This window comes from Dipodomys ordii, unplaced genomic scaffold (assembly GCF_000151885.1).
Source record: "Dipodomys ordii isolate 6190 unplaced genomic scaffold, Dord_2.0 Scaffold99, whole genome shotgun sequence".
Lineage (NCBI taxonomy): Eukaryota > Metazoa > Chordata > Mammalia > Rodentia > Heteromyidae > Dipodomys > Dipodomys ordii.
In genome coordinates, this window is record NW_012267315.1 from 6,120,014 (window position 1) to 6,142,630 (window position 22,617).

Below are 22,617 nucleotides of genomic sequence, written 5' to 3' on the forward strand. Positions count from 1 at the left end.
GTCCCAACACAGAGATAGATCCATCTGTCTTTCAAAAAACATGCCATAGCACAACTCTCTTCAAGTATCACCATCCATAACTGACTCATTAATAAGTTAGAAGTGTCTGTATTATCAGGACCACTGAATGGAGCAAAGCTGACCATTTTGGGCACCCACAACTTCCCCATCTCCAACTGACTATTGAGACTCCTGTAACCCACTCTTACAGCTCCCTTTCTGTGCTGACAAGGGTCCACAGGTAGAAAGGCCACCTTCCAACTTGTTCAGCCACTCTGGAAAGCAGTATGGAGGTTCATCAAAAGACTCCACATAGAGCTCCCCTATGACCCAGCAATCCCACTTTTGGGCATTTACCCAAATGATCACAAACAAGACCATACTAAAGCACCACTATGTTTATTGCAGCATTATTTACCATAGCTAAGATATGGAACCAACCTAGATGCCCCTCCATAGATGAATAGATCAAGAAAATGTAGTATATTTATACAGTGGAATTCTGTGCCTCCATCAGAAAAAATGACATTGCCCCATTTGTTAGGAAATCGAAAGACTTGGAAAAAATAATATTAAGTGAAGTAGGCCAGGCCCAAAGAAACATAGGTCCCATGGTTTCCCTTATTTTCAATAACTAGTAAATGTCTGGGACAAGCAGAAAAGGTCAGATAAGATGATGTTAAGCGAAATAAACCTCAAGATAGGACACAAGTGGTTTTCTCTTTATTGCTATTGTTTCTAACGTATTCATAAAGTACCATGTGATTTTCTTGTTGCTTTGTATGTCCCTCCCCCACGGTAGAACCCTTGTTTTCACTGTTTTTGAGGTTGGTATAATTTGGGGAGGGGAAGGGAAAAAACAAAATGTTTAATAGGGATACAGGTGGACCCTTTGCAACAATGAGATGTACAAGATGCTATGTCGAAACACGAACTTTACAACTTTGGTGGGGGGAGGGGGGACAGGGAGGGTGGGGAGTGTAGTCGTGGAGATGGGAGGCTAAGGATTATAGGGGAAAAACAAAGGAGGAGGCAACAATGCTTGATAAGAAATGTACTCATTACTTTGCTCATGTAAGTTTAACCCCTCTGTACAGTATTTTCACAATAAAAATTTATTAAAAATTAAAAAAAGAAAAATGAACATTACAATTTAGGCGTGGGGGGAAGGGGGAGTGTAGCTGAGGAGGTGGGGGAGGGAAGGGATGGTAGGGGAAAAACAAAGGAGGAAGCAGCAATGCTTGATAAGAAATGTACTCTTTACCTTGGCTCATGTAACTGTAGCCCCTCTGTACAGTATTTTTCACAATAAAAAAAAAAAGAAAAGCCACCTTCCTAAAGTGTGTTCTGTGCCCAGTGTCATTCCTCCACAGCCTGCTGGCCAGCTCCCCTCGCTGGGTCCCATTTCCTAAAAATAAGGTCTTGGATGGATGCCTGAGGGCCTCCAGTGTCCATCTCCTACCTGGTCCTCCATCCCCCGCTTCTGCCCTTTACAGTATGGTTGTCTTTCAGAAACAACTCAAGCTCTCCCAACCTCTGTGTTTGCTTACCCTGCCCTTCTTCCTCTGGGAAGCCTTCTCCAGCATCACAGCCTTCAGGAATCTCACGGAGGCCTCAGAGCCTCCATGCAACCAGCTGACACCTAACGTACAAGGATTTCCAACTTTTGTGTAAAGATCGGTAGGTCTTCTTTACCACCATGAGGCAGGGGCTGACACGGACATGGGTGTGTAGGCTGTAATTCTATCACTTGCAGGGGTAATTGTACAGCTGCCTCCCACCCACAAAGGATATATTCCCAGCATTTCAGCAGATGCCTGCAACCACACAGTACTGTACTAAGCACATGTATGAGAAACTTTTGCCTTTTGACTATAGGAAGCACTTTGTGCTTTTCTTTGATGAAAGTGATTTATGAACATCACTGCTCTTGTATTTTGGGGGACATTATTAAGTAAAGTAACAGTTAGTTGGCTGGGTGTCAGTGGCTCATGCCTATATTCCTATTTACTCAGGAGGCTGAGATCTGAGGATCGCTGTTTGAAGCCAGCCTTGGCAGGAAAGACTGTGAGACCCTTACCTCCAATTAACCACCTAAAAACCAAAAGTGGTGCTGTGACTCAATGTGGTAGAGTACTAGCTTTGAATGAAAAAGTTTGGGGAAAGTACCAGGCCCTGAGTTCAAGCCTCATGACCGCCCAAGAAAAGGTTACTTGAACACAAGTACTGCAATACTACAACAGTTGTTCTGAGAACAGAGAAGGCTACGGAGTGACTAACAAGCAAGTAGCATACATAACATGGATACTCTGGACAAAGACTTGTGTCCCTTGGCAAGGAGGCATAAGATTTCATCATGCTATTCAGAATAGGGGCGTCTGAGAATTTCCATCTAACAGTTCCAGACTATTTAAGTATTTCTACTTAATAATTTTAGCTGTCTAGAAGTAACTGAAGCCGTGGAAAGTGAAACTGTGGTGAAGGGTGTCATCTTACAAGATTCAGTTTATATTATTTACAATACTCAGTTTGTATTTAATGAACTCTCCCCCTAGCTGAAATACCCTCCTGACTATGGCAAGTGATGTCTTATTTCTCTCACTGTATTTTCCTAACAACCTGTCCAAGGAAATGATCCAAAATTTGAACCTAGACTATCAATTCCAGAGCTTGAACTAACTGCTTTGACAAATGTGTATTCGTGATGATGCTCAGACAATGTATTTACTACTTGCTTGAGGAATTTTAAAAATAATGTCTTCCATCTCAGCCAAGGGTTCTCCTCTCTTCATTGTGATTGGCTGTCAATTACCAGGTTAGGCTGAGTATAAAATGTTTGGATGAGACTCCCCATGAGATGAGGGGAGGAAGAGAAAAAGAGTCATTGCGTGGGCTGGGATGTAGCTCAGTGGCAAAGAGCTTGCCTAGCAAGTGCAACATCCTGGGTTTGATCCCTCAATGCCAAAAAAGAAAAGACTAAAGAAAAGAATCATTGTGGGCTGCCTTCACATATATTCACTAAAACATTTATTTAGCATCTATTGCATACCAGGCATGGTGCAAGATACAATTAGATAAATTAGAGCTCCAGTGTTCAAAGAAGTAGCTTGAAGCTCCAGTAAAGAATAGCTTTCTAGATGTCTCAGAAGCAAATCAATTATATTCCTTTCAAAGTATAGCTCTGGGAAGACCACTGGGTCCCCTACAGTGTTAGAAGGGATTTGAATTGCCAGTGATGAGACTCCTAAGTTGCACAGCCAAAGTCTCATTTAGGAAGTAGAAGTCATCAAGGTGACTCAGGTTGGCACAAATACATATTTCTATGTATGCTTAGGAGATCTGGAGATTACCTATTTGCTGGGTCCGCTCTGTCCTGTATTTCCTAGAAGCCTCACAGACTGTCATCTGTGGAGGCTTTTCTGCAGTCAATGGAGTGACTACCCTAAAAAGCTTGCTCTGCTCTAGGATTTTGACTGTGACCCAGTGGTACTGCAATGCGGGGGCTGGGTAAAGAAGAGAGGACCAGGGGGCTGGAGGAAAGGACAGGAAAACAATTGCAAGGGTAAGAGCTGTATGGGACTAATTAAAGTCATGTTTGAATATGACTTGGATTATGGCAAAGCTACAAAGAGAGTTTCCTGAAGGCAGGAGGTAATACTTTTCTTCCTAACTTTTCTCACATGAGAAGTCATTTGGAAAGACCGCTATACAGAATTTAACTAAGCTGGCTGGTTCAGCCTTTTTCAGACTCTGAGTCTGGTGGTCTCAGCACCTGAGTGTTAAGAACACCTACCTAGAAGATGCCCCAAAGAGTCACTAAGCATCAGACATGGGGAACATTCTCTATATTTAAGATAAAACTAATTTCCACATATTTCTTATCCTAGCTGTACAGTGGACAAAAGTAGGCACTCAGCGTGGCTTTATCGGGTGGCTGTTGGGAGACTTTTAAAAATCTCTTAAAAGCCTTTCCCTTCAAGTGGGTACTGGAGAATCACGGACACTCACCACCCGTCAAGTCCATAGAATGCACTGACATTCTCCCCCTTCTGAGAACCAGAAGGGAAAAGGAAGAGATACTTGAGATTCCTGTTCATCCATTTCTAAATCCTCTGCCATCAACATTCAATCATAAGAGATTGCACTGTTCACTTTTAAAGACTTTTTTTCTTGGTCAAGATGCTCTTTAGGTAAGCACACATTTGTAATCCCAGCACTCAGGAGTTCGAGTTAGGAGGTTTGTGAGTTTGAGGCCAGCCTGAACTACACAGTAAATCTGAGGTCAGCTTGGGTTCCATTGCAAGACACTATCTTAAACAAATAACAAACAAAAGACCTTTTAGTTCTGGCTCCCAAATTCATTCCAAGTTCAAGATTAAAGCAGTGAAGGCTCTCAGGATTGGGCATGATTCTAAGACGCATGGAATGCTTTGTGCTTTCAAGTTGTTGAAGTTACACTTCAGTGTGGGCTTGCTGCAGTGTAATGACTTGCCACACGTTCTACGGATAAAAGCAGGAATCTGCAAACATGGCTTGCCACTTGTTTTTGTGAATTTCATAACGTTTGATTGACACACAGCCATCCCCATGCATTTATGTATTTTTGTGGCTGCTTTCTTGTTGCAACGGCGGATACCATGAGGTTTCCAAAGTCTGACTATTTCTGATCTGACATTTTAGAATAAAAGTTTTGCTGGGTTTCTGGATTAGACACTCCCCTGCATAAAAGTCATCCTGAAGTCTGCATAGGTCTGTTTCTTTCCCCCAGAAAACACGCTGAGTATGTGTTCACAACTAACAAGATGGCCTTGTCTGCCTAGCAGTTGGTGCTGATGGTGGCCTGGAATGCCCATATGTGGGCTTGCTGCATGGCTTGGGCTTCTTCAAAACATGGCCCTTGTTTCCCAAGGGACACTGAATGTCCCAAGGGAGAGAGAGAACTGTACAGAGAGCTCTATGCTCAGTTATTAAAGAATGGATAAAATGTGAAAGCAGGTTGAAATATATGTAATTGCAGAGCTGAAAGTATTACCAAGTTCTAATGCAAATATGAAAATACTTTATGGCAATTTTTACATTTGGGTTGCTGGTGTAACTTTACATAAAGGTACCAGATCCACTTGGTTTTATATTCCTGCCCAATCTTTGAATTACTTTTTATTTTAGTCCACCTCAAATACAGAAAGCTTCCAAAAGTGCTTTGGAAGATTAGTTCATTCCTGAATGCAAAATCCTAACAGAGAGCATAAAAGAGGAAACTCCATACCAGTCTCTTTCATAAATTCAGTGGCAAATAGCCCATAAAGTATTAGCAAATGGGATCTAGTTATGGATCAAATATGATTTGGTATACACTCCTAAGTTTTAAATTAGTAATTTAGTAAGTGAAAATTAGAAAGTTTATTAGTAACGTATTTTTAAACTTTTTGCCAGTCTTGGGGCTTGAAATCAGGGCCAGGGCTCTATGTCTGAGCCCTCTGTGTGCAAGGCTAGCTCTCTACCACTTGAGCCACAGATTCACTTCTGGCTTTTTGGTGGTTAACTGAAGATAAGGGTCGCACGGACTTCTCCTTCCTGGGCTGGCTTTGAACTGGGATCCTCAGGCCTTTGCCTTCTGAGAAGGCTAGTATTACAGACAAGAGCCACTGGCACCTGGCTTCCAGTACTGGGGTTCAAGCCCCAAGCTTCATGCTTGCTAGGTAGGTACTTTACCATTTGAGCTAGGCCTCTGGCTCAAAACTATATTTTTTTATTATAATAGTTGTACTGATGTGTTATGTGAGTTAGTGTATTTATTTTATTGTATTAATGTACTAATTTCCTTAATAAATGGAATTATCTATATTTAGATAAGTATACTTATTTTTACAGTGATGTTCCACTTTCTGGGCATGTACAATTCTTTACATCCCTGGCCCCCTACTGGAGATCAGGACCCTAATCTCAGCTCTTACAGTTCTGGTACTTACCTAGGTCACCAACGCTCTCTGGATTTATGTAATATAAAGTGGCTTGACTTTCAGGTTTAAAAGTACAGACACATAGGTATCCAGGCCCTATGCTGATTGTAATTTCAATGAAATACAGGCAGTGTAGAAGTCCATTCTTGAGCAAATGCTTTTGAGTGAAGGAAGCATTTGTACAATTTTGATTCAAAAGTGGTCTGCAACTTAAATATGTGAATGTGTGGGAAGGATTGTACAGGCAACAGGAAGAAAGAGAACAATGGGCTAGAAAAAGAAGAAAGAGCCCTTCCAATGCAGGCCTTTCTTTTTCTTCCTCAGTCTTTTGAGCTTCACAAAAGGACACATATTTTCCATATAATTGCTAAACATGTTTGCTTATTAAATTATTCTTTAATTAGTTAATGATTTTAGCCATGCTTTGCTCTTTGGATATTCATTTTGTGTAATAAAATAATTATAGATAATTAAACTATCTCAAGCCTTTTCTTTCCCTCAGCAAACATGCTGGGTATCCAAAAATGACAACAAGTTGTAAATTAATCTGGAAAACAAAGCATGACAGATGAATGATTTGGTTAGAATTAATTAGGCACTAATTATATACTGGAACTAGATGAAGAATGAGACTCATTATAAAAATAAAACACTATTCTGAAAAGATGCACGGTTACCAATATCCTTACCTTCTGTGATGATGGAATTATTCCTCATCCAAGTCAGGGCATTGAGGCAATCTTCCTCATCATTGAGAATGAAAAGATTGGGAGGAACTTTCCCAGTGTACCGCTGCTTACTGAGCTCAGCAACCTCTCTGTTGGTGGGGTGTTCGCTAAGATCCACCCCGGTAGGACATGGGACCTGAGATAAGTTAGAGAAATTCTTATTGCAGTGGTGAAAGATGAAGCTCTGACATAGTTAAGAGAAAATGAAGTATACATAGTAATGTTCAATACAGGTAAGTATTAGTTTGTTCCTACATATAATTAATTAGGCTTCAACTAAAAGGAGAAAAACATCAAGGAAGCAAATAGAAAGGATGACCATTTAGAGATAAGATGTCATTGTCTGTCTAGCCGTTGATGCTGATGGTGGCCTGGAAATGACCACATGTGGGCTTGTTGTGTGGCTTGGGTTTCCTCAAAACATGGCACTCATTGGGGATGGGAATGTGGCTCAGTGGTAAAGTGCTTGCCTAGCATGCATGAAGCCCTGGAAGTGGTGGAGCTGTTGCTCAAATAGTAGAGGTCTAGCCTTGAGCAAAAGAAGCTCAGGGACAGTGCCCAGGCCCTGAGTTCAAGCCCCATCACTGGCAAAACAAATAAACAAAAAACATGGCACTTGACTCCTAAGGGACACTAAATGTCCCAAGGGAAAGAAAGAACTGTACAGAGAGCTCTATGTTCTCTAGTCTAGTTCTGGAAGTTGAGCTGTGTTCTATTCATGGAGGCACACATAGGGACCCTTCTTGGGGTCAAGAGATTCCATCTATTCCCCACTTCTTCATGCCGAATGGCAAAGGTATAGAAAAGGAGATGGAACTGGATTTGATATGATTATTTTGGTTAAAACAATCTGTCACAGAAACAATTCTAACAGGGGCTAAAATTCGTTTACAGAGGTACTAGGCAGAAAACTATAGCAACACAGGATCTCAACACAGGATCTTTCCAATATAACGTTTGTTCTCCCACTTTTGATATAGATGGGGAGTGGAAGCTGAAACTTTTCTCTACTGTAGAGAAAGCAACCATGAAATCACAATAAAGGATGATTGCCAACACTTATCTTCCATGTGAAAATTCCCTTAACAAACCAGAGGGTCAAAGCATTTGGTCACAACGCAGCTTCACAGATGAACACAGGTCCAGTATGGTCAGATCTGATTTTTCAATTAATGTCAGACCCATGAGGTTCTGTTTATATTACTCCTGTTTAAATTAAAATCAAACAAAAGACTTTGCGAGAGCCACATAAAACAGCACTGTAACCTGAGTTTGCCTCCTGAGCTACTATTTTGGCCCTTTTGTCTGGCAATCATGTAGAAAAGTTCTAGAGGAAAAAAAGTGTCCAGCACAGGGGGCAAGGCAGAAAGGCAACTTTGGGACCTTTGGTGCAAGCTCTATACTAGAAGTTTTACATATTATTGGCGGGAGGACTAAGGTCTGTGAAGCAGGAAGAGCTCAGCAGTAGAAACAGACGTTGGATACATTACCTCATCTTGGGTTTGCTTGGCTTCCTCATGGGGCCTGAACTCTGGACCTGGGCGCTGTCCCTCAGCTCTTCAGTGTAAGGCTAGCGCCCTACCACTTGAGCCATGGAACCATTTTCAGCTTTTTCTGTTTATGTGGTGCTGAGGAATTGAACCCAGGACCTCATGCACGTGAGGCAAGCACTCTACCACTGAGCCAGCTTCCCAGCCCATGGCTCCTTCATCTTTAAAATGGGGGTGAAGACGGCACCAATCTAGTGTCACTGTAGGGTTACATCAGCTACCACGCACATCTCATAGAAAACATTCACTAGCCCTCAGGGACTCTGCCTGATTAATAAGGGCTCTGAGGACAGCAGGCTCCTGCCTCCTGGGTCTGGCCATTCCCATTTAAAGCAGACTTTAAGACTATTAGAAAGCTGTTTCTTAGGGGTAGGGAGTTAGGAAGCTGTTTTCTTAGGATGAATAAGTACTGTATAGTATACCTATGATTTTCTAGTAGACTGTCTTAAATCTGTTTCCTGGGTTCCAGATGTATGTATCTAATTTGTTTTCTACATGAAAAGCCTTCAATGGTTTGAAGACTGGTTGTTCATCCTGGCCACTCTGAATCTTGACTCTTGTGTCTAAACATATGAAATAACTTCAAGCCTCTGGATATACCTCAGGCTGTTCTTCCTCTCTTTTTTAAATGTAACCAACAGGAAAAAGCTGTACTTGTGACATATCCTTTGAGAGCGTCACACTCAGGAGGTAATGAGTTCATGATCTCTACGGTCATCATCCATTTGACTGTCACTGCTGACGCTCTTCTTTCCCCCAACTTTCCTTTGCTGGGTATTAATATCACTGTCCTTGTGACTTTGTCTCACATAAGCCCTTTGCTGTAGACTTGTAGCTATGTACAGTACTTGGAAATTTTTGGTGTCATTTTAATGTGGAATTTCCCTTGCATGTTGTGTTTAGTGTAAAAAATAACCCTGATTGTTTAACAAGGTAGTTGGAGATAATAACACTCACTGTCATCATTTTCATTTTCCTCATACGCCATCCTGGTTTGTACTTGCACTTCGCTTTTATGTTCTCCAGTTTTTGAATCTTTCTAAGTTGTTCAAAACATTCTTTGTGTGTGTGTGTGTGTGTGTTGTGTGTGTGTGTGTGTGTGCGTGCACACACACACGCGCGCATGAGCATGTGTGCCAGTACAGAGACTTAAACTCAGGACCTGGGTGCTGTCCTTTAGCTTTTTTTCTCAAGGGGTAGTGTTCTATCACTTGAACCACTTCTGGCTTTTTGCTGGTTAATTGGGGAGAAAACAGTCTCACAGACTTTCCTGTATAGGCTAGCTTCAAACTGTGATCCTTAGATCTCATTCAGCCTCCTGAGTAGCTAGGAATACAGGCAGGCATACCCCACTGGTGCCTGGCTCAAAAGCATTCTTTAGCATTATTTCCTTATGAGTCAACACCAACATACATTAGCATCCCCACTTACAAGTTCCTCCTTTAGCACATCACCTTCTAGTAAATTGAATAATCATTTTCTATTTTTTTAAATTTTTTTGGGGGAGTACGGTCGTGGGCCTGAACTCTGGGTGGGTGCTGTCCCTCAGCTCTTCAGCTCAAGGCTAGTGCTCTACCAATTGAGCCACAGCACCACTTCTGGCTTTTTTTTTTTTTTGCCTGTGTGGTGCAGAGAAATTGAACCCAGGGCCTCATGCACGCAAGGCAAGCACTCTACCACTGAGCAACCTTCCCAGCCCATCATTTTCTATTTTGTAGTCCATTTCAGACTGACAAGAGTTACTTTTTAAAATAATTTGTAGTGCTTGCCACCTGTCCTCTCACACTACTGCAAAACTCTCACTTTTCTGTCATAGTTATTTGGAGCACATAAAAGAATGGCTTTCTGTTATCTTCAAATTTGAGAGACTCAGGGGTACATGTAATGATTCATCATACCTTCTCCAAAATTCTGTAGAGTTTCATTGTTGATTGTCACTTAACACTAAGGAGTAATGTTTTTTAAATTCCTGCTTCATTCATCTGGATTTTTTTTCTTTTTTAAGAGAGGAGCATTCAGTAATCAGTTTTCATCTGGAATTTGTTCATTTCCCCCCTTCATTCTCATGAGATAATGAGAAATGTCTCATTTTGTATGAGAGATGTCAGAGTCTAACTAAGAAAAAGAATTTCTTTAACTTTGCTTAGAATCAATTAATTAGACAATACTTGGGTAAGGAAAGTTTTCTTAAATTACTGTTGCAAGCCTACCTAGACTCAAGGAGACAAGACAAAGATTTCAGCTCTCAGATGAGACCATTATTAGAGAATCTTCAGCTGTGTTTCAAAAGAGCCACTTTTCTTTGACTTTGAGCTACCATGTTCACCTTTAATCATCCTCAAAGTGAGGTCTATTCCTACTAGATACTGTTAAATGACAACACGGAGGAGTGTCTCTTTTCCCGGTGGAAGGCATAGTGTAGAAAGCTCTTCTGCCCAGCTAGGTCATAGCAGATACTTGCCTGAGGATACCCTGTTCTGCTTACCATGCTTTCATTTACCTAGTCTTGATATTATGAATCTTTTGAAGACCATACTGCAATACCAACTCATGTCAAGCTTACTGGAAACTAAAGTCATCGTTTTGTCTTTTGCTGGGATGGAGATGGTAGGTAAGGTAGGAGAGAGACCAGCCCTCCTCACTCTCAGCCCCGCAATATCATTTAAGATTCTATCATGTGCACATGTTTTTTCTGATTAAAAAAATTAAGGGTAATATAATATGTGGACACAGAAATCTTACAGAATATTTTAGCGCAAGGCATGCCATGTAAAAGATCTGATTAGAAGTTAAGGGTTGTAATTGTATTTTATACCACATTGTCTTCTTGCTTTGGGGTGAAGCTTTATTTTCATTATCTTTCTTTCAATAAATTGGGACAAAACCATGAGAGACCTGGAGTAAAAGAAATGGAAAAAGAAATAAGAATTCTCTGGTCCCTAGTGAATTTAGTTGCCCTTTCTGTATCACTCTATGTACCTTTGATTTTTATGTCCTTCTGGAGAAATTAAATTGGAACCCCTTTTCTCACTTCTTCATTTCATTTTTCTCACTGTAAAAAGGGCAAGAGCTTAATGTGCCACAAAGTAAAGCTGCAGGGGCAGCTGGACACACATGGGCAGATGCCCCAGTCTCTGGACAGCTGCCTGGGTCTCCTGCTCAATTTCCAAAGTACGCAGTCTGGGGCAGCAGCTGGAACTCACTGGGCAGGTGAGGGGGGACAAACTAAAGGGCTGTGTGGTATTGCCTTCTGTTTAATGTTTTAAAAGGAAGAGAGATAACTTATACAGCAACACGAGTTCTTCCTTCAGCTCTTTTTTATCCTGTAACCAGAAAAAATAATCCTCTTCTGCTCTTTGGGAATGAGATTTCCTTCTTTTTCCTTCTTTTTTTTTTTAAAGGACAAGAAATTGAGAGATTCATCCAGCTACAATCTATCAGTCTCGCTAAGGAGCTTGTCGCTTCCAGGCTTCCAGTTCAGAATCTACCTCTTAGTGGATGCCTGGGGGCTGGACAAGTACAGAGCAGCTTGAGGAATGTTGCTCTAAGGCATAGGATTTAAAAAGTTTCTAGGAACATAGGCTATTCTAGGCATAGATGTATTTTCAAAGCACCCCAGCTAATCTCAAGTGACTTGTGGACAGTTACTGCAAGAGACAGAGGACACTGGCTAAGTGGTGCTCAGAACTGCTTAGCTCATGCGGTGATGTCATGTGGGCTGGGAACCTGTCTGTCTCCTCCATATACTGCCTCCCCCAGCTTGGAAATGTAAAAGAAATATACACACGCATTCCTGCCAGAATCCACAGTCATGAATTAGAATAGGTTTCCATTCTGTGTGTGTGTGTGTGTGTGTGTGTGTGTGTGTGTGCAAGTGCTAGTCCCAAGGCTCTAACTTAGGGCCTCTGTTCTGTCCCTTGACTTTTTCTTACTCAAGGCTGACATACTACCACTTGAATCACAGCTCTACTTCCAGCTTTTTGCTGGTTAATTGGGATAAGACTCTCCTGGACTTTCCTGCCTGTGCTGGCCTCAAATTGTGATCCTCAGATCTCAGCCCCAAGTAGCTAGGATCACAGGAGTGAGCCATGAGCACCCAGTGATGACCCTATTCTTCTGTTAAAGTAAATCTGTTTTTGTTGGAGAGGTACCTTACTTAGGGGACCCCAGGAAATGCTAATGTGCACTATGAAATGGGCATCTTAAAATCTGCTGCCCTACCACACCGAACAGCTCCAGTTCTATCCAGCCATGCTTTATTCAAATGTGTCTTGAGAGAGTAATGAGACGGAAAGCATGGTCACTGGAAACCAGTCAATCTGATTTCCTAGTTTTGTAACTGAGAGACAAAATAAAATAAGGGTTGACAGAAGGTGCGCATGTTTGAAATACTTTTGCGTGAACGCACCGCCCCAGCCAAATGTTAGCCTCTTGAGGCATAAATTAATTTACCAAAATGCATGCTTGGTTGTGTCTGGATTCTGCTATGGTGAGCCATAAGTGTTAGACTTTGGGACAACAGCTTCAAGAGTGACATTTTTCCAACTTGCTGTGATTTTGATCCTTGAGCAGAATGTTTTTCTTGGAATGGGTTTCTGGGAGGGCTTTGCAGATATAATTCTGGTCGTGTGTGCCGGCCCTGAAGAGCACTTTTATGAATATAGAGTGGCAGCTGTCTGGGCAAGAAGGGATACTCTGTACCCAGAAAGCATGTGTCCTAGTAAACATATTAGCCCTGGAGATCTCCAAACACACCACTGGCACTCCCGATGCCAGGGCTTACCTGGTACTGCTGCCCAGTACAGAGAATGAGGTGGTCGTAGAACATAATTTCATCCTGGGAAAGCACGATTTGCTTGGCTGCTCGGTCTATGGCAATCATTCTACCAACCACAACATTAACCCAGGAGCAGAGTGACATCAATGCATAATCTTTATCATTAAAACAGTGGCTGCAAAGAGAGAAGCTCCATCAGTGACATTTAAGCAGCTGACAGCGGGCATTAATTAGACATCTGGTGAGCTGGTTCAAGTCCCCTAGTGAGCTGGGTCTGTGCTCTTGCTGTGAGTTTACCAGGGCTCACACTAGATTTTTCGTTACAAAACACTTTGTCATAAATTGACATCTTCCCATTAAAGCTGAATTGTTCCACCTGGCTCAGGCCAGCCCACAGAGAGAGAGGAGGAGGGGGAGGGAGAGAAAAGGAGAGGGGGAGGGAAAGAAAGGGAGGGGGAGAGTGTGAAAGAAAGAGTGAAATCAGACTCTTTCTTGTGCTTTTATTTCATGGGGATTATAAATACACTTTAGCTGTTAAATTGTCCTTCTGGCCATAGACTCAAAAGGAATGAAGAAGGTGACACTGTGGAACAATCCTAAAGGCAGGGGACCCAGACCTATAATATTGAGAACTCTTCCTGTTTGCTAATACATTCCCATAAATGACCCATCCTTAGAATTAGTGTGTGGTTTTGTGTCATAACAACACACATATTTTAAGAAGGTGTCAATGAGGGAATTAATTTTACAGCAAGTACAATCCCTGGAGACTTGGGGTCACTCTGCACAGAGGTGATTTGGAGGGAACAGGTATTTGTATATATATAGCTGGCCCAGGTTAGAGATGAGTTCTAGGTTTGAGGATACTGGTAGCTGCGTGGGCCTTCATTTTCAGGCTTCTCTTGAGTTTGAGCTCTCGACTGTGTTATGACAGGAATTGGTTCCTGTGGCTTAGGGTCTGTTTAAGGTCTCCAAGGGTTATTTGCAGAATTTTCTGAAAGATTTGGCCTTGTAGAAAGGATATTTAATGATTTTGGTCTGGAGAGTCTAAGATGATTGGACACAGAGTAGAATTTCATGTAAGTTTAGGCTGCATGGATTATGCCAGGGTCTATATCTTTTGTCAATGAGCCTGGACCCCAGGAACCCTGCATAACCCAATTTCCTGGCCTCTCACCCACAGGATAATGAGCCCACCCTACATGTCTCCACCATTGTAAGGAATGGACATGAGAATATAGGAGACGCTGTTTTGTCAAGTGGGATGCATATGCGGAGGGTATTATTCTAAATGATATTAATGATACATAATCCTGTTTACTCTCTTTGGAGGCAAACAGAATTCTGAAGGGGTAATGGGAGGACATTTTTTCCTTTTTGATCCACATACAAGTCTAGTCTCACCACACAAAGAGAATTCTAGTAATGGATGCACATTAGACTCTGTTACAGAACCTGTGAAAGAAATGGGAGCTCTGGGCTTTGTATCTCTCCATGAAACAACACTTAAAAACAAGAAAATTTCTCCTTAATAAAAAAAAACAGGGTCTGGTCTTTCACAGCCCAGTAATGGATAGTGAGATGAGATTTTCTTTAAAAACCATTTTGATAGCTTTACAAGAACACAGGTGACTTCACTGATCCCAACATTCATGAGACACACACAAAGGATGGTCCTTATTTGTTGTGCAGTCCCTACTATAAGCTGCCCAAGATGAGGAAAAATTAAATATAGTTAGTGCATAGGGATTAGTGGCAGAAGAAATTGCTGAGAGAGATACAAGCTGTCCAGGAAAATTTGTGGAAGGCTAAGACAATGCTATTTTTAATGACAGTAGAAGAGTAGTGTTAGAATAATTGATAATGTCGTAATGTGCATTTCAGAGTTACAATGTGAAATTGTGTCCAATGGGAACTGATTTTTAGGAACCTTTACTCATATACCAAAGGCAGTGTGGAAGAGCATGGGTAGGTCATTTCATGATCTGTTTCTACATTGACATTTCTCTGTTTAAAATGCCACAGGGTAAGTGGAGGCTGGCCTTTCTAGATGCTACTATCCATCTGAATTGTCTTCAACTTCCCAAGTGAGTGAATCTATCTATCAGAGACTACTGTGATATGTCCCTCAAATTATTTCTGAAGCAGAGTTAATAAGTATTAAAATTCTAACACAGTCAGGACTATCTCACTGATGGGTGATGTAGAGACAAACCTCTACCAGGATTCTCTGGAGAAGAGAGAAGGAACAACAGAGTCCATCAATGAAATTTCATGTTTCCCAAGCAAGCTTTAACAGGAAAGGGAACTAGTAATGTAGCTCAGTGGTAGAGTGCCTGAGACTCTGAGTTTGATCCCTAGAAGTAGAAAAAAAGAACCAAAGTGAAAAGTTGTCTTCATGGGAAAATCTGGACAGATAATGAGATAATAAAAGTAGACTGGGGAAATTTCAGAGGGCATGCATGAGGTATGGCCTGCTTCTTCAAGCATGTAATGGGCCCTGAACCTCATGGTGAGAAGGGCCAACTGGGAGCCAGATTGGGGGAGCAAGTATAAGACCTGCACCTCATGGAATCAGACCCTTCAGAACTAGCACGAAACTTAGAGGTTTTTCAGAAAGGATTAATTGTGACACTCTCAGAAGAAGGACCACTGCAATTAGCTTTCAATTATTCGGGGATGATTGTCCAATTAGTGGCTTTCTCCTGCTTCCGGTTTCTCTCCCTGCTGGCACCTTCCTTTCAGCTGATCCCAGGCACATCCTCAGCACCACCAGAGATGGGGGGGGGAGGCAAAAAAGGCTATTAAAAATAATAACAATAATAATGAAGCAAAACACTGGTTAAGAACAAGTTCAAAATTAGTGTTTAGGATGAGGAATTTAAATGATTAAATCCATGGATGTCATTTTCACTTATTATTTTTAAACTCTGTGGCCAGAGACAATTTCCTTTATTAGGGCACAAGAAATTTAAGAAAAGAACATCCTGTTCATAACCCAATCTGTGTTTTCTAAGAATTAAGGTGACAGGAGGTTATCCAGGCAGATAGATCTGGCTGGGTTGGATGTGTCCCCTCGTTGATAGAGATGGTTTTTTGCAGTTTCTTTGAAGGTAACTTTCATGTATTCCGCATTATTAAATGTCTGCTATGGGCTCAATATTGGGAACATATCAATGGACAAAATTCCTGCCTGAAGAGTTTACAATAAAATGGAAGGATTTGGAGTGTACAGAGTAAACACAGTTTCAAATGGCAATTTCCATAATGTTTAGAAGACTTTCAGGAGCAAGAAAAAAAATAGAGCCAAGTGTGTTAAGAGTGTTGTTCACAAATGAATAGGGTAATCTGGGAGTCTGGGTAGGCCTCATGGAAGAAAGGACAGTTAAGAGGGAAAAAAGCCAGGACCCCCAAAATAAGTACTTGCTTGTTCTGTTTAGTGTGAACATTGGGGTTACTGATGTGACTAAAGATGAGCAAAAGATAGTAAAAGAGGAAATCAAGGAATAGAAAAGGACAGACTTTAGCTCAGAACATTCTAGAACATTCTGTGGTGATGAAAATTCTCTGGAACTGAGCTTGTACAGTAGCCACTGGCCATATGCGGCTATTTAAGCACTTGAAATATGGCTAATGTGACTGAGCTGAATTTTTCATCTCATTTAACTGTAATTAATTTAAATTAAGTAGTCCCATGTGGCTTTAACTACTGCTTTGGACAGTGCAGTTCTGGGCAGTAAGGAGTTGATGATCTGAGTCACAGTTCTGCTGTGTTGCTGTGGTGACCGTGTTGAGACTGAGAGAGGAAAGAATAGAAGCAAGGATGGCAGATGACTCCCATCAAACATTAGGTCTACCTCTGTGGTATCATACTCACAGAGAGCCCTTTACATTGCCCTCTCCTCACCCAACAAGGGGGCAGACAGAAATTTGTACTAAGCCGACTGAATGAAATTCCTTTTAAGATGCCAACACACCAGCACTTCCTGGGAATCATGTAATTCAGAAAGAGGGAAACATGAAGGAAGGTAGTAGTATCCATGTGTCAGGATTTGAAGTTGCTTTGATTTGAACAACAACATCAACACCACCATCAACAACAACAAAAATCCAGCAAGCTTGGCTTAGCATACTCTTTAACAATCAAGAAAATCAAAGCTCAGAGAAATGAACTTCATTGTCTAGATGGTGGGAGGTAAAGGCAGGACTTGGAGCTGCATTCTCTTGGTTCAGATCTCATGTCCTTTACTTCACTGTTCCGCATGTCATTCTTCTAGAAAACAAGCCTGATAAAAGTGGGCACTGGCGATGCAGCTCAGTAGCAGTACACATTCAAGGGAGGCCCTGTGTTCCACCTCTTACATTGCAGACAACAATGACAACAGCAGCAGCAACACACCTGGGCTTGGTTTTACTGGCAAGGAGGCTGTAGAAGGCAAAGCAAGTCCTTTTCACAGGGGAAAGAGGGTGTCTTCATCAAGAATTCTGCTGTGATATCCTTTTCCCATCCCAGGAGAGAACAGTTTCATCTATCTTTATTTGAAATGCTGGGAGATGATTTCCAGAAGCAAGAAACTTCCTACTCCTGTACCAATTTTTTGCTACCAAGAATTAAAATGAATGGAAGTGGTGTGATAATGAAATAGGATCTATACGATTGATGTCAGCCGGGCGCTGGTGGCTCACACCTGTAATCCTAGCTACTCAGGAGGCTGAGATCTGAGGATTACGGTTCAAAGCCAGGCCAGGAAGGAAACTCTGTGAGACTCTTACCTCCAATAAACCACTAGAAAATCAGAAGTGGTGCTGTGGCTCAAGCGGCAGAGCGCTCGCCTTGAGCTGAAGAGCTCAGGGACAACACCCAGGCTCAGAGTTCAAGCCCCATGACTGACAAAAAAAAAGGATTGATGTTGTTAACTAGTAAGTCTACTGGGATAAAAACAATAAAACTTTCCTGGACTGGTTCTGGACTCGAACAGTGAGCTTGCCTGGTGAATCTGTGGTTACAAACTGGTGTGTATGTGTGTGTGTGTGATGTATCATCACCAGTGATGTTACTAAGCTACACTGCCTTGTAGTCTCATTCAGAACTCAAAACAGGGATGGCTGGGTCACAGGCTCTGTTGTGGGAATAAGGCAGCTGTCTTCCTGCAAATCCCAATGGTGGCCTAGTGCTGCCACTCTGGGCCACTCACATGCTGAGTTTGAATTCCTAATAATTCCTAGACTCTAGGAGAAAAGCCTTCTTGTCCCTTGCCCTTCTATTTCCTGACTGAATCTTATTATTTAGCATAAAAACAATGTACACAAATTAGGACACATAGGCTTCAAAATGAAGTATTCATACTCGCTTGCTAAAAATTTCCTTTCTTCACTGTATGGTTTTTTCCCTGGGAGTCCATGAGTTGAAATCAGGGTGAGATTATTAAACTTCAGGTGAGAGCTGAGGAGAAAAAAAAGGGGAAAAGAACAAAGATATTAACCATAATTCAATAAAATGTACTATAATTCAATTTAAGTGTATTTCATGCATCGCAACTGTTAAACATTTTTTTGATGGTAGCAATTCTTTTTACACAAACCTTCAATTACAATCACTTAATGAAAAAAAAAGGAAGATATCAGAGTTAATTGCAAAAAATTCAAAAGCTAGTTTCTGTGAAATGGTAGGACACAATTTACTCTTTTTTAACATTTTATTCTCAAAACAAACAAAAACCTCCAAATTGGGAAGGAGGAGGTCAACTTGGTATAAATAAATGCAAAGTTTGAATGTCAGGTTACTTATAAGAAACTGGAGGTTGGGGGCAGTGGCTCCTGTCTATAATCCTAGCTACTCAGGAGGAGGAGATCAGGAATAAGCTGGATGCAGTGGTGCACTCCTGCCATCCTCACCACACACAGCAAGTGTAAATAGGGGGAGTAAAGTCTTGGTCAACATTGGACAAAAGAGACCCTATTTGAAAAAATCAGGCACAAAGGGTGGGGGTATATAGTCAAATGATAGACTACTTGCTTGGCAAGTAGGAGGCCCTGAGTTCAAATCATAAAAGAAAAGCAAGCAAGTGAAATTATAACCACCACAGCTAAACTCTGCTGAGGGCTTATAACCATATGCTTTACACATGTTATTTTCCCCATTGGTTCTCATAGCAACATGAAGTCTGTGATATTATTATCCCCATTTTATTAGGTACAACTGAACCACAATGACTTATCCAAGGCCATACAAGGCTACTATCTAGCTTTAATGTCCTCTTACCTAATCTGTGCCTTGGTCCCTTGGAGGGGGATGAATTCCAGGATTCCCAAGAAGATACCAAAATTGAGTAGATGCTCAAATCTCTTATATAAATACTGTAATATTTACTTATTATGCCCACACACCCTCCTGTATATGTTCAATTATCTCTAGGTTACTTAGAACTAGTATAATGTAAATGCTGTTTAGTGAGTCTGTACATATTCATTATAGCAGAAATTTTTCCTTGCAAATATTTTCTGACAGGATTGGTTGAAAATGTAGATGCAGAATATGAGATTAGGGAGGGCCTATGGCTCTGTACTGTAGACTTCAAAGATCCTATTAGTCAATATTAGCTTTACATCGTTGTTTAAATCAGGATACACTGTCTCACCTAGAAAATTCTAGAAACTTTTTTTTTTTCAGTTGGTCATAGGGCTTGAACTCGGGGCCTGAGTGCCATCCCTGAGCTTTTTCGCTCAAGGCTAGCACTCTACCACTCTGAGCCATAGCGCTACTTCCAGTTTTCTGGTCGTTAATTGAAGACACGAGCCTCATGGACTTTCTGTCCTGGGCTAGTTTTGAACTGTGATCCTCAGATCTCAGCCTCCTGAGTAGCTAGGATTACAGACAGGCATGAGCCACTAGCATCTGGCAACGATTTCTTTCAAGACCCAAACTGCCTTACATTTGTATCAGGGCCTGGGATACATTCACAGACCTTATCATAGAGCTCAATCTTCAAGGTGATTTATACCAAGGACGATGGTGGGGTGGGTGGCTATCTATATTTCATGTGTAAGAAAATCCAATGTAGGACTGGTGAGTAATTTGCTTAAGGTCATGAAGCTCATCTCCAGCAGGATCCAGAAATGCAGTTCATGCCCTCTTCTCCACTCATCCATACTAGGCTCTGTAACCAATCCTGAATGTCATTTTATGTGGTGTGCCCAGTACTCTGGAAGTGGAGGCTTCCAAGAACTTATGTGCCTAAGATTCACAGTGTATTTGCCCTTTTGTATTTAAAATACTCCTGCTATGAAAAATGTCACTCTGCTTGAAGTCAACAAAATTTTATGGATATATATATATATATGTATATATATGTATATATATATATGTATATATATATGGATACATATATAATCCCCCTAAAATATTTTTTAGTTCACATATCCCTTTTCAATCAACAAATACCAAAAAAACCAAGTCAGAGGAAAACACCTGCCCTCCATTCCCAAGAGGAGATTGGAAATCTTCCAACAGTGGAAATGTTATCAATTTACTGACAATCTGTTAAATAGCACCAAAAATAGGAGACTTTGGTGATAGCAATAAACTCAACTGTACCTGACATTTAAAAAATAGCTAAATATTATGAAAGGTTTTGCTCTAAACTCTCTAAGGATGAGTATCATTTAAGAATGAATATCTGTATGAAGTATAAAAAAACCAAACACGTTTTATCCTTTAATAATAAGAACAAAAATTTTGAGTATCTTTAGATAGCAGAAAGGTCACAATTAACCCCGGCTATTTATGGCTGCCAGTCTGCAAGCACACACCAAAGACAGGTTCTGGGTTCATTACCACCTAATGGAAAACACAAATAAAAATAACGTGTTTGTAGTCATGGGCAGTTAAAATTTACCCTAGCTGGGGAGCCCAAGTGATCAAAATGCAATTTATATTATACTAGTAATTATATAATATAATGGGATTTAATAATTATGCAGCTATATCTTTTACTACAAAACTGAATAATTTGACCTGTCTAACAACATAGATCAAATGAGTGGTAAATTGCCAAATTACCATACCTGAATTATGCTACTGTACCATTAAAGATTTTCCCAAAAGAAAGAGTAGGGTTTTTTGTAAAACATCACGATGATGATACAATACAAAAGTTATATTGAGGGGAGAAGGTTTTTCTGAATTTTAATTTTTTAATCAGCTTCTCACTTCTTTTCGTCAGCCCAAGTCAAATTCCCTTTATCATCATCATTGTGGCTGTTGTGGTCCTTATCCAATCTTCAGTTCTCACTGTAACCTTCCATTTTCTCTCATCACCCTTCCTCATTCACAACAGAGCAGGTAACACCAAAAATAAGGCACAGAGCAGCCACCAGGTTCCCTCCACTTCCTTCCCTTCGCCTAGATGTGCATTCAGCCGCTCCTTGATTGAGAAGAGATGTCTCCCATTAAACATGCCTCCTCTTCAAGTCTGTCATCTGTCTTCCCTCAACTCCTATACCAGAAGATGTCTCTTACAATGACATTTAATAAACCAGTCTAGTGCTGAAATGTGGATTTATGGAGTCCTCAGGGGCATGGCCTTGTCTGTTTCTCCATGTATAGTTTCCATTCTCAAGGTCAGCTCAGGGCCAAGGGAGCTCCTGCACCTCCATCCATCACATCCATTTAACACTTAACATTTAAAAGGAGAACATCCTTAAACCAATTACCTCAAGTAGAATTTATATAAAGCAACCCCCCCACCACAAAATGATTTGACAGTTGGGCAGCAGTCAGAACCAGAGCAGATTCTGAGAACAATCAGATAGCATTTATAGAAAAATGAATGTTAAGCTGAGTACAGTGGTGCATGCCTATAGACACAATTATGTGAGACATAGAGATGGGAGGATCACAGGCCTTATCTGAAAACTGAACTAAAATTTATAAAAAGGATTGTATGACATGACTCAAGCAGCAGCAAGTATGAGGCCTTGAGGTTAAAAAAAAAAAGTAAAAGGAAAATGGATAGGAGACAGAAAACAATGTCACTACAGGTCATGAACCCAACCAAAATTTAGTTACTATGCTTAATCTCCTTATTAGTTTAGGCAATTGGGCCAGTGCGGGAGGCCAGTCCAAATCAATGGTCTCTTACACGTTTTATTTAAGAGCAACTGTTAACAAGCCTTCTGAAAATCCCACCTGACATTTCTGCTTACATTACCAGAAGTAAATAACAGACAAAGCTGTTATTGGGTCAGGTTCCTGAGTAAGTGTTGTCTTAGGTTCTTCATTTCTTAAACTAAGAACTGAGAAGATGACATAGGATGGGTGAGAGAAGCTCAGGTTCACTGAAGCTAAAGTAGATACCTGAGAAAAATTAAGGCTGATAAAAGTTCAGGAGAGGGTCTTTTGTGATGGACAGTTTGGAGTGGCAGGTGACAGTTTTCCAGTTGTACATGCTTATTCCCACAATACATTCTGCTATAATATTAATGATATGCGGTACAGCAGCATGAGCTTTTAATTAGGTGTTCTCCCAAAAGTTCACTTAACGACAGTTGAGCATAGTACTGTCATGTGTCATTTAAAGACATTTTAGCTTGCTGAATAAGCA

At 40.9% G+C, this 22,617-nt stretch overlaps 1 protein-coding gene across 1 annotated transcript in view; it reads right to left on the reverse strand.

The window, feature by feature from the left end:
• The window catches only part of Cfap61 (cilia and flagella associated protein 61), a 230,095-nt gene that overhangs the window by 73,862 nt on the left and 133,616 nt on the right, over positions 1-22,617 (reverse strand). Inside the window, exons 20-22 of the mRNA XM_013027044.1 lie at positions 18,363-18,458; positions 13,022-13,190; positions 6,650-6,824 (exon numbers count right to left, since the gene is read on the reverse strand). Coding sequence (XP_012882498.1) covers positions 6,650-6,824; positions 13,022-13,190; positions 18,363-18,458 — 440 coding nt within the window. The remainder of the gene's footprint in view (positions 1-6,649; positions 6,825-13,021; positions 13,191-18,362; positions 18,459-22,617) is intronic.